This window comes from Saimiri boliviensis, chromosome 4 (assembly GCF_048565385.1).
Source record: "Saimiri boliviensis isolate mSaiBol1 chromosome 4, mSaiBol1.pri, whole genome shotgun sequence".
NCBI classification, from domain to species: Eukaryota; Metazoa; Chordata; class Mammalia; order Primates; family Cebidae; genus Saimiri; species Saimiri boliviensis.
In genome coordinates this window covers 52,550,706-52,563,966 of record NC_133452.1, presented here as the reverse complement: position 1 = coordinate 52,563,966, position 13,261 = coordinate 52,550,706, and the positions used below count along the sequence as shown (strand labels likewise).

At 37.1% G+C, this 13,261-nt stretch overlaps 1 protein-coding gene across 1 annotated transcript in view; it reads left to right on the top strand.

The window, feature by feature from the left end:
• Positions 1–8,274, top strand: part of RFX6 (regulatory factor X6) — a 58,064-nt gene extending 49,790 nt beyond the window's left edge. Inside the window, exons 15-19 of the mRNA XM_003938628.4 lie at positions 951–1,073; positions 1,734–1,940; positions 3,056–3,568; positions 4,751–4,963; positions 7,444–8,274. Coding sequence (XP_003938677.1) covers positions 951–1,073; positions 1,734–1,940; positions 3,056–3,568; positions 4,751–4,963; positions 7,444–7,619 — 1,232 coding nt within the window. The 3' untranslated portion in view covers positions 7,620–8,274. The remainder of the gene's footprint in view (positions 1–950; positions 1,074–1,733; positions 1,941–3,055; positions 3,569–4,750; positions 4,964–7,443) is intronic.
• Positions 8,275–13,261: the final 4,987 nt, after the last annotated feature.

The window sequence follows — 13,261 nt, the reverse complement described above, 5'->3', positions numbered from 1 at the left end:
AGAAGACACAATCTCATGTTTCTGACCCATTTTTCCTGTTCTATATGACTTGGGAGACAAACAGGGTCAAGTTAGCTTTTTAAAAAATTGAATACCTTCTTTTTTGTTAAAATTCCAGAAATTCCTCTGTTGTAGTTATAATGTTAAACTCATGGGTAGTAACTTTGCATTTGGTAGCTGCATTTCAGGAAATCTTTATATTATGAAAGAGATTACAATTAACTAAATTGTTTTATTTAATGTTCTATAGAATTAAACAAATTCAGTGAACTTCTATTGAAGAATAAACAAAATGCATTGTCAATTATTTGAAATAGAATTGTCCATATTTAAGGTTTTGTAAAATGTACAGCATTGATGCCTGGCCTTCCTACAAAAAAAATCCTTTGTTGGAAATCTATTGAATATTTAAAAGAAGTTTTAGGTTTTCCAGAACATATTTCACTTGAAAATTACTCTTTTAGTTTTTGCCAAATCTAAGAATATTTTGTTTCAGACTAGAAAGACATCTCTTTATTTGCCTTTTTTCAGACTATGTTGGCCATTGTCTAATTATTTAGTACAAAGTAAACAGAAATAGAGAAGAGTAGAGCTCATTTTCCCCAAGTTAAAGCTTATCACACTCCAATGTGTGCCCTCTTAAAGCATAAAGCATGTCTCACTTTCATCCGTATTTTCCTTTGATGTAATTAGTGGCCAAAGAGCTGGCAGGACAGTATACACAGTGAGCAGGGCAGGCAATACACAGAAAGATTAGAGACCCAAGTTAAGCATGTTGGTCTTAGCAGGTCATTTAAAGTCCAACAAGTATTTGTTTATTTCAGTTGCTCCTTGTAAAGTGTTGCGAGATGGTCACAAAGATAACTGACTTCTCTTTCCTTTTCCTTCTCTTTCTCTCCTTTTTTTTACATTTCACACTGTCCTCTCCCCATTCTCCATCCATAAACAAGGTTCTTTTCATTTGATTCGAATGCTTCTCGATGAATATATTCTCTTGGCCATGGAGACTCAGTTTAATAATGACAAAGAGCAGGAGTTACAGAATTTACTGGACAAGTACATGAAGAATTCAGGTAACTTATTTTGTTTTGCATATTCTTTGTTTAAATCTTAAGTTCAAGAATTTGTAAGTGGAGATATTAAGTAGGCTTGTCATAATCTCAGAGTTTTTCTTCAAACATGTCATTGCTAATTCTTACCATAAGCTCACACTATTGGAGCACTATTTTTCTTTCATTCATTGATATGTAGAGTAGTCAAAAGTACTTTACAGGAAACTCTGAAGGATACAAAATTGATAATCTTAATTTCTGGAAGTTTAGGTGAAGTTGGAGAGTGACCATAATACAAAAAATAACTATAATTCAGGATACATGTGGTATACTACATAGATAAGTGGTGTAAAGATATGTTCTATAGGAGTTTAGAGAAGGAAGGAAACACATCTATTTGGGATGGGGCAACCTGCATTTTGAAGACTTCACTCCAAAGTAGATTATTTCATGCTCCTCATCTGCATCTACATTCACAAATATGCAGCTAAAAAAGTCCCAGCATCACTGCCAAGAGCAAAGTTCTGCCAGCCTCACTTCCCATGAAAAACATTGCTTAGGAGTTTCCCAATTAAATACTCAACAATGAATCATTTCCATTTTCTTTTACTTGGTTTATCTAACAGGAATATGAGAAAAGAAAGCAATCTCAAATTTCCCATTTAAAAAAACTTTTTCCAGATGCGAGTAAAGCTGCCTTCACTGCTTCTCCGAGTTCATGCTTTCTGGCCAACCGTAATAAAGGGAGCTTGGTTTCCAGTGATCCTGTAAAGAATGAAAGCCATGTGGAGACAACCTATCTCCCTCTGCCATCCAGTCAACCTGGAGGCATAGGCCCTGCTCTGCACCCGTTGCCTGCTGGGAATACAGACAACATGCCACTCACAAGTATGCTAAAGAGAACTGCTTAGACTTCAACACATCTCAGAGAAGCCTATTCCTTCATTTTTCTTAAAACTCATAACCTCCACTCCAGGAATTCCAACAATAAAAAAGGATGATTTTAGCTGAGTTTTAATAAAGATTTATAATATTTTTATGATTTTCAGCCATACTAATACTATTATAAACACAGGTACCATGTTTTGACACACTCCATAAGTTATTTCAGAAGTATGAATAATTAGTTAATTAAGTGGAAGAAATAATTAGATGAAGTATACATAAAATCCTTAAGATGCTTTGAAGTTCAAAAAAAGGGGTTGCTTAATTTTGGATTTTGAGGAGGCTTTATTTTTCCTCCATTAAAAAGTGGATTTGGCCATTTTAGGATAATCATTACAATAATTCTCCCTTTTGGTTTAAGGTTCTCTTTGTGTCAAAATGAATATTTGGCAGCTTGAACAAGCTACTTGGGAGTATTTTAAATCTGCTTATTGCCTTGTGTCTTTTTTGAAATCTTTTTATATACATTACTTTATTTGATTTACAGAATTTTAAACCTAGAAGAGCCTTATAGTTCAGGGGTCCAATTCTACCAAAGGAACACTGGAGGCCCAGAGAGTTTGGCATTCATAAATCACATTACTTTTCAGAGGTATTTGCATGACATTTTGAATTGACTGCTTCTAAGCCATGGCCATTTTGACATTAGTGATGTTTTCTTTTTACCCTAAAAATCAAATGGTTTAACAATCAGCCAATTTTTAATTAATGGGAAATATGAGCAGCAGACACCCATGCTCTCACCATGCTACCTGTGGAGGAACCATGAAGCCAGACTCTCCTCTATAGTCAACAACTCCAACTCTCCACTGTTGTGATACATATGTGTGTTGTGATAATATTTTTAAAATTATTGGATTTTTGGTACTTTCCAGTCTAGTTGTTTTTGGAGGGTAGAAATGAAGCAAGACGGAAAATGATATATTAACACATCTTTTGAATATTGTTTAAAGATGTGAGGAAAACAATATATTAATATATCTTTTGAATATTGTTTAAAGACGTGAGCCCATCTACTGTGATATGACACTAAAAGAATTTATGATAATTTTTTCTAGGTCAAATGGAGTTTTCACAGAATACTGGTCATCTGATGACACCACCCATTTCTCCAGCCATGACAAGCCGAGGAAGTGTCATTAACCAAGGACCAATGGCAGGGAGACCCCCAAGTGTGGGCCCAGTACTGTCAGCTCCATCACACTGCTCCACATACCCAGAGCCCATTTTTCCTACTCTCCCTCAAGCCAACCATGACTTTTATAGCACCAGCTCTAACTACCAGACTGTGTTTCGGGCACAGCCCCACCCGCCATCAGGACTCTATCCTCATCACACCGAGCATGGTCGATGCATGGCTTGGACTGAACAGCAGCTTTCAAGAGAATTCTTCAGTGGCAGTTGTGCAGGCTCTCCATATAACTCCCGGCCGCCATCCAGCTATGGCCCATCCCTGCAAGCCCAGGATTCACAAAATATGCAGTTTTTAAATACGGGAAGCTTCAATTTCCTGAGCAACACAGGGGCTGCCAGCTGCCAAGGAGCAACACTGCCTCCTAATTCACCAAATGGTATTAACATTTTAAAAGAATTTTTCCTAGTTTTTGAGATGGCAATGAGGTAAAATCAGACATTGAGTTCCACCTCTGCTAAGTAGCATGTCCTTTCATTTATGGCTTCCAATGATCACGGAGTCTTAGATATTTGGAGATGATTTCTATTACATACACATATATTTCCTAATTTTTGTGGCTTTATTAAAGTTGCCTTTCTTCATTTTTTGAGACAGGGTCTTGCTCTGTAGCCCAGGCTGGAGTGCATTGGCAGAATTATGATTCACTGCAGTCTCAAACTACTGAGTTCAAGAAATCCTTCTATCTCAGCTTCCCAAGTAGCTGGAACTACAAGCATGTACCACCATTCCTGGCTAAATTTTAATTTTTTTCTAGAGACAGAGTCTTGCTATGTTTGCCCAAGCTGGTCTTAAACTACTTACTTAACCAGTCTTCTCTCCTTGGCTTCCCAAAGTGCTGAGGTTGCCTTCTAAAGGCGTGAGACACCACCTCTGTCCTAAAATTGCCCTCCTAAATACCACACATGCTAAAAAAAAATAGGTTAAGTCATATGTTTGAGACCTACCGTAATAGCCCCAAAGAAGAATGTTCCGTCTTTTGAAAACATTTTTAGTGGATAATATTTCTTCCTGCTAACTAAAAGCAGATTTTAAAGATTGGGGCCAGAACAGTTAGGCCAATAAAAATTGGAAGGTAAGGGAAGTAGGGAGACCTGTGACCTTGAGTCACCAAAATAGGCTTTGCATGTAGGTTTCTTTGGTGCCTTTCTCCTAAGTGTAGCCCAGGCTTTGTCTCCAAAAATCATGCATCTATACATGAAAGTAGCATTTTTTTGTGACAGGCTAATAGTGCTTTTTTCTTTCTTCAGAGGCAGAGCTTGTTCATGTAGATAAGGGAAATCTGACAGAGGTATAATCTGGTCTTAAAGTTAATACAATTCTTATGTATTAAATTATGTATTATGCTACAACACTTATGTATTAAAAAACACAAAAAACAGCACATTAAACCTTATCCATAGGCAAGCACAAATCCAATTCTGTAGCCTATGTAGAGACACATGTAATACTTGCAGTCTGATATCTTTAGGACATCACTTAATTATTTTGTCACTTTTTTTTTTCCTTGAAAGTTCTTTGTGATAAGTTAACAGCAAATTTTCAACATTTTCTGTTACAGGATACTATGGAAGTAACATAAACTACCCAGAGTCTCATAGGCTCGGATCAATGGTGAATCAGCACGTTTCTGTCATCAGCAGTGTTCGCTCACTGCCCCCCTACAGTGACATCCACGATCCACTTAACATTTTAGATGACAGTGGTAGAAAACAGACCAGCTCGTTTTATGCAGATACATCATCTCCAGTTGCATGTCGAACTCCAGTCCTAGGTGAATTATTTTAGTAGTTCTTGAAAACATTTTAAGAAGTCATTGACCTCAGGTATGCAGCATTACTTGAGGGAGATATGCTGAGGTGAACTGAGCAAACATGTTCCCACAGTTGATTTATTACTTTGGATCTAAAGTTATACTTTTTGCATCTGACTACACAGTTAATAACAGTTTTTCATTTCTTATTCTGTATATCTCTATTATGAAACCGACTGCTAGATCTGTTATTTTTTACAAAAAAAAATAGCTGGTATCTATTAAGTATGCAAAAAATTAATCTGACCTGTCAAATGCAGTCTAAAAACTGTAAGTTTTGAAAGGGCAGCAATAATATCTTTTTCTCACTCTTGAGTAGTGTTGGACCCAGTTGTAGTGCCAATAAACATCTTTGGGCCTCATGATCTCCATCAGTATCCAAAATTCACTCCATGTTTAAAAAACAGCTGGTGTCCTGTGATGGGTGCTACTATCACTTTCTCATTATGTAAAATGTGATTCAACACCTCTTTAGAAAATGTTGCTATTTTTATTGGTCTCTAACACACCATTTAAGTAAAAATAAGAAAAATGGTGTGCTTGCCATGAAGCCTCCTGGAATCTTCTTCCAACCAGGTTACTTTCCTTAATCCTCATCTATGAGGAAATTCTGCAACTTGTGCTAGATGCATCATCAGCACCTAGCAAAATGTCTGCCACATAGTAGGAACTCAACAAATCAGTGAGTGGAAAATGGAGTAAAAACTAAATCTATACATACATTTAGTCTATAAATAATTAATTAGTATGTTATTACTAATAACATAGATTTGGTCACTATATATTTAGTTTCTAAAATTACTAATAATGTTTCACAGGGCAAGTATATACTCACTAAGTATCAAGGTAGAGTGTTAATGTTTATATGAGATGGTTAAAATCTTCCAATGAAATTGATTTCAGACTAGCAAAAGTAAAGGGCATTGACACACAACCAGAGCCTGAGGGAAAATGAAATCAATTCCATCTCTCTCACTCAGTGTACTTTTCCAATAATTCAATAGGAAGTACTCCTTCTCTTCCTGTCACTGTCACACATGCTCCCTGAGCAGAATCTAGCAGCTCATCTCCTGCTATCTGCAAATGGTCATTGCTTCTAGGTTACTCTAATGAAGCAGAAAATTCCACTTCAGGAAGTTTTCTCACCATGGGACTAAAATATACTGCGTTGCTATTGGTACTATTAGTTCTGTTTACTTGAAGAGATAGTGAAAGCTTTGAAGAAACATAGGTTAAGAGTAGGGTGGATTCTAAGCTTTAGTTTATCAGAGCTGGCTTAAACAAGTAGATTGCAAAGTGTGCTGCAGGGTAAAATGAGGGGATAGAATAAGTAGGTAAGTAGTGCAAGGAGAACTGAGTTCATCTGTAGGTTTTCTTAATTATAAAGCCTGGTTCTTAGTGGCAGAGAGCATGTCATGTCAGCAGTTAGAAGGCAGCAACCATATATGAGGGAAATAGAGCTATTGAGCCAGGTAGTGAATTTTATTGAGACCCTACTAGGAGCTAGCCTTCATTCTGGATGTGAGGATATGGTGGTGATCAAGCCATAGTTCTCACCTGTAAGAAGTTTACATTCTAGTAGAGGGACAGTAAGGCAATAAATACATGAGCAAATGCCTTAAAAAGATAATGCCAAGTACTCTGAACTTGATTAAATAGGATAAAATGACAGACAGTAAAGGAGGAGCTGCTTTCAGTAGGATAGCTGAGAAAGGAATCCTGAGGCAGAAACATTTGAGTTGAAAGCTGAGTGATGAGAAAGAGGCAGAGATGTGAAGATCTGAGGGAGGAGTTCCAGGCAGAAGAGCAGTAGATGCAGAATCACTGAAATCAGAATAAATTTTAAAAGATCAATGGGCAGAGACCTGGCCAGTGTGTTTTAAGCAAGTTGAATGAAGGAGAGAGTAGAGCCAAATAAATCAAAAGGCAGGGACTCATCTACATAAGGTAAGAAGCTTGGAACATATTCCAAGGGAAGCCACTTTGGCATTTGAGATGAGTGAAAGTTTGATATACACTTCAGCAACATCATTCTGGCTGCTCTCGGGAGGGTGAGTGGGTGAGACAAAGGTGGAGATCATGGGACCAGTCAGGAGGCTGGTGTGTTGGTCGAGGAAAGAGAAGATAGTGGTTTGAACTACAACTGTGGAAGTGCAGATGGAAAGAGGAGGTAGCTTGGGGTATATTTTTAGGTGGTATCACTTAAGTTGAAATTGAATTTTCTTTGTGAAATATGTAGAGGAAATAATTTCCGGGAGACTAGCAAGTGGGGAAAAAATGGAAGAAAAGATGATTGCTCTGGTAAACCATACAAACTCAAATTTAGAATAGGTGTGTGTGCTATGTGCATAAATAAATACAGAGAACTAAAATGAATGGCATTTGCAGAGAAAAGAAAATGTCAATAAATTTTCAATTGCTGATTATATTTTCCCTTACAGCTTCCAGTTTGCAAAACCCAATTCCTTCTTCCTCATCCCAATGTATGTATGGAACTTCCAACCAGTATCCAGCTCAAGAAACCCTGGACTCCCATGGAATAAGCGGTAGAGAAATGGTGTCCTCTTTACCACCTATCAACACCGTGTTCATGGGAACAGCAGCTGGAGGCACTTAAACCACCAGTGTGGAAGGGGTGCTGAAACTTTAAAAAATATCTCTGCTGTGCAAATATCCTTATTCATTCAGACTTCCATGAGAGTAAAGAAAAATGAATATGCAATGACTGACATTGTTTTTAAGTCATTAGTACTATGGACAACTCCATAGTGAATGGAGATACTTGCAGAGTTTCCCATGCATACTAAGAGTTTAAAATGTGAGCTCATTATTAATCATGGTTTCAAAAATTATCAAATATAACCAGTGAAGATTTGAAGATGCAAACATTTCAACTATGAAGATTTACATTTCACTTTCTAATTTATTAAACATCTGTGTGCCCTTTTGTCTTTGGTTTCTTTAAAAAAGTATATTTAATGTCTTTACAATACCTTTAATTTATTAGGATCTCAGAATCATTGTTTACTACCCCCTATTTGACAAAAAGTCAAATGTGTATGTTCTACCTCCAATGGAAATGTTTACAAGGTCAAGACTTAATTCAATTCAGCCTAGACCAAAGTTGCTTGACTTTCAATACCTGTGCATTAGTGTGATGATTTCTGTCACATAGCAGCATTCCAATTGGTGTAACTGAATGGAGATGATAAGTGCTTTCCCCTCTTTATTTAAAAAGGATTAAGAGGAATAAAAGAAATAATGTTTGGAAATATTTTTAAAGGCTTCGTGCTCTTGGGGCTGGTACTGTTTCTGAAAAATGCTGGGGATTTACTCTTTAATCTCAGCTCCTTTGGATATGAGATTAAGGAGTAAAGGTGTTTGATTAAATACTATGTAAAAACATTTGCATGTCATATCTATACCTATAAATATAAAGAAATTGTGAACTGTGGACCATTTGAAGCTGTTCAGATTTAGAAGCAGTATTTTACCAAGTACTTTCTTGTACGTTGAGAATAAATGAATGTTCAGGGATTAGCTAGATGCAAAGGCTAATTCGGAAGTGAAGGATTCATTACATATAAATTAATACAATTTGATAACACTATCTTTCTAGCTCTGCTTCTTTATCTTTTCCATATTTCTTCACTGAAAGGTCTGTTGTAAAGTTCCTGGCCTGTGGTAGGAGACTTCCGTTAACTCTACAGTCTTCTCCTATAGTCTATGACAAGCCTCATATTATTTGTATTAAGGATTAGGTTATACTATAACTCCAGGTATATCATAAAAGGACCTATAAGCCCCAAATACTCATTATACATTATGATGGAATTTGGTAAAAACAACTGTGGAATTCTTTTCAGCAAGCAATAAACAATTATCTGTGGACCTGTTGGAGTGTTGCTACTATTTGCTTAGCTTTATGTTCAACAGTATGCAGTTTATAATCTAATTAATTGAGCAGAAAAAGATTGCAACAGTAACAAGTCATGAAAATAGCAAATTAAATAGTCTATTCTTTGCTCTAGAAATAGTATAGAAATACAAAGGAGAAAATTAATAAAGACTTGGAATTAAGTAGTAAACAAAACAGCTTTAAAAAACATTTGGCTGTAGGTCTTGAAAGTTAACCAAGATTTTAATGTGTAGTAATTAAGTAAATACACATTCAGCATCTATGTGTCAGACACTTTGTTATATAACAACATGGAAGATACAAAGACGGAAAAGACACTGTTGTACCTTATACATTTCGGTATAACAATGAAAGTGTAATGTGAGATGACATAGAAGCTCCTAGAAGATTTTTGAGTAGAAAAGCAACGTGGGGAAAGCGATGTTTAGGGAATGCCTAACACTAGTTGGAGAGAGGGACTGAATTGGATAGGGGAGAAATTAGCCTGAAAAAGTAGCTATTTGGAGGTTGTTACTCTCATCTAGATGTCCAGTGGTTAAATACAGAGAATACTTGGAAGCAGAGGGAATGAGATCAGGGAGAGAGAAAAAAGCATCATTTCAAAAGAATATATTTAAAGATTTTCCCTAACCCTGTTTGCAAAGGATTTCTATCCTATTCGTGAGGTATTGCTGTGTAAATAATTTACCATATGTTGATACCCTCTTTGTAAATGAGAGATAATGACCCAGAGCAGGGAGAAGCTTACAAGACATGTGAACAGCATCTCTGGGTCTCATTTGCACCTGGCTGATAACGAGGTGCTCAATCTTGGTGTCAAGAGACAGATGACTAACTTGCTCTTTTCCCCAAATGCATAACAGTGTTTCTTCATGCAGGCACTATTGGCTTTCAGGCAGGACTGTTCTTTTATCTCATGTTCTGCATATTGAACAAGATTTAGTATCCCTGGCTCTCAAACACTAATCTCAATAGAACTCTTTTTCCCAGTCATTGTGACAACCAAAAACACCTCACTTTTTTTTTTTAAATGCCTCTGGAGAGGTAGTGCTAGTTCTGCATGAATTAAAGGTGACAGTATCTTTAATTTTACTCAGAAGGAGCATGGAACAATGTAATAACTCTCTGCCCTTCAGTTACACTCATCATTTAAAATGGTTTCCTTCATAGATCCAAGCCTGGGTGTTCAAGGCGTTTTCTGATATTCTTGTTAATTTTAATATGGCTAAAGGATCTTGCCTAGGTTTTAGTGTTCCTGTTTCAAAAGTAAGTACATTATTACTCAAGTAGTTTTTAGAAGTTGTGAAGTATCAATTTTAAAGTGGCCTGTTTCAGCTAATGCTTATGTGAAATGCAATATCAAGGTTAGAAATCAGAATTCAAAAAATGCTTGGTTTATAACTCAATAATTTTATTTTATTTTTCAATATTTGTAGAGGTGGGATATCTCTATGTGACCTAGATGGGTCCTGAACTCCTGGGCTCAAGCAATCCTCCTGTCTCACAAAGTGCTGGGATTACAGGGATAAGCCACTTGACCAGTACTATAACTCAATTCTTGAGTAGTATTTTTCAAATCTTACATTGTGGTGTGGTGGCTGCTATAGATTACAGACCTACTGACAGATAAACGCTCCAATTAAGTCAGTGGAATTTTTTTTTAAGACGGGGTCTCACTGTTGCCCAGCTCGAGTGCAGTGGGTGATCACAGCTCACTGCAGCCTAAATAGGATTTCTAGGCCTCACATGATCCTCCCCAAACTCCTGAGCTTAAGTGAACCCCTGCCTTAGCCTCCTAAAGTTCTGGGATTACAGGAATGAGCTACTGCTCCTGGCTTCAGTAGATTCTTAATAGAATTTAGAGACCAAGAACCTGTTTTACAACAATTTAAAACACGGGTATGTTATTAACATAGAATCACATATCACAATGGACTTGGTTTATTTTCCTCTCTGCAGTAGTATTGCACTAAGAAAAATTAGAGCTCTCCTCAGTTATATGTTCCAAAGTATGCTTTCAGGTCAGAATGTTTAAAGAAAAATTTAAGCTAAATTCCCATTATAGTTGTGATGTAAAAGGCTTTCTCTTTTTTCCCCTTTCAAAGAAGAATCCAGGAGACCCTGAAGGTCTAACATGCCCAGAGTCTATTTTGGAAACGAATAAGGGATGATTATGACAATGTCTAAACAGGGAAGGCACACTGGCATTTAGTGCCAGGACGACAGATGTGAATGTCCTGCAATGTGTGGGTCAGATTTGCACAATGAGGAATTATCCTACCTCAAAAGCCAACTTCTAGTATAAGGAAATGAAGGCAGACCAGTAGGCTATGAGGTGGTTGCCACAAAACTTTGCCCAATAATGACACTTCATATTATCTAATCTCCAACTAATCCAGTCAGATAATCTCAGATGCTGATGAAGGTTGCAGAAAAATAGTAATGCTTTTATACTGTTGAGAAGTTCGACCATTGTGGGAGACAGTGTGGTGATTCCTCAGAGACATAGAACCAGAAATACCATTTGACCCAGCAATCCTATTACTGGGTATATAGCCAAAGGAATATAAATCATTCTATTATAAAGATACATGCATTCTTATGTTCATTGCAGCACTATTCACAATAGCAAAGACATGGAATCAACCCAAATGCCCATCACTGAGAGAGTGGTCGAAGAAAATGTACATATACACCATGTAATACTATGCAGCCATAAAAAGGAATGAGATAATGTCCTTTGCAGGGACATGATTGAAGCTGGAAGCCATTACATGTAGCAAACTAATGCAGGAAGAGAAAACCACACACTGAATGTTCTCACTTATAAGTGGGAACTGAACAATGAGAACGCATGGACACAGGGAGGGGAACAACACTTGCTCTGACCTGTTGATGGAGGGCAAGGAGGGGAGAGCATTAGGGAAAATAGCTAATGCAGGCTGGGCTTAATACCTACGTGATAGGTGCAGCAAACTACCATGGTACATGTTTACCTATGTAGCAAACCTGTATATCCTGCAAATGTACCCCAGAACATAAAAAAAATCATTATAAAGAAAAATATCCTTAGGAACTGTGACTGCAAAACTCACACACACAGCCTAGAGAAAATAAACAGGCAGAAGAGTAGGGCTGGGAGGGGAAGACAGAGAAAAGCAGAGGTAGAAAGAAGCTGAGTTGTGAGTAGGGCCATGGGCAGCAATGGTTGGCCCCCTCTAACGGAACACTGAAATGACAGGTTCCCAGACCTGCAGTAGAAACCAGAGCTGCAGCTGTGACATCTTGACCAGTGATAATGCCCAGTTCTCTTGTCCACTTGAGTTTGCCCCTGGAACCTTAAGTGGATGTGATCTTCATATAGTCACTCAAAGTACAGCTGCTTTAACTGTACTACCAGGTATACCACAGTATGTTTCCTCTTCTGCAGAAAATCTTGATAAACAATACATTAGTGGTTCACTGATTTTATTTTTCAACAAAAAAATATTTTTTCACATAAATGCAAACCATTAAAATAGGACAAAAAATACTGCCAATTCTTGAAAGTCAGCCTAGGTAATGCATTTTAATTCCTTACCCCTCCAAAAAGGAGATAAGAGGAGAGGAGAGAGAGGAGAGAGGAGGCAAGAGAAGGAGGGAGGGGAGTGGAGAGGAGGGGAGGGGAATGGAGGGGACGGAGGCAGGAAGGAAAGAAAAGCTTTGAGATACATACTGTGAAACACTCACCCAAAGTTCCAACCTTTTTAAAAAGCAGGAGGCAACTGAGAGTGTTACGTCTGAACTATCTGGAAGGGGATATTACAGGGACTTAAGTTTCTTTATAACAGGGAGTGAAATTAATTGCCATACAAATGTCACAATAGCAGCTATGAGCACTTATAAGGCCTGGAGTAGTAAACTGTTCATGCTATATTTTAAGGGTGGATTTACAATCCAGGGTGAGATACAGAAATTTATACAAAAACCTTCCAGAAAAGTAAACAGTAGTGATTATGGCACACAGCACATTTTGTTCTTTGGGAAAGATAAGAAATGATGAATTTATACAAAAGGTTATTATACCGTCTCATTCAATTATTGAATTTTAAATTAAATCCTTGAATTGAGTTTGTAAATGGCAGAGAACACAACCTGTCTGTTCCAAAAGCACACTGATTAAATGAAAAGAAAATAAATAGTAGTTATCCTTTATTATAAGCATTAGCAATGGCTGGAAAAGATTGGTAGTTGTAAGCAGACTCTGAAAAATGATCTATTCACCAACATTGAGACATTTAACCACAAAATAAGGTCTCTCTGTTCTTACTGATAAAAGGTTTTAATTAGTTCTCTAATAT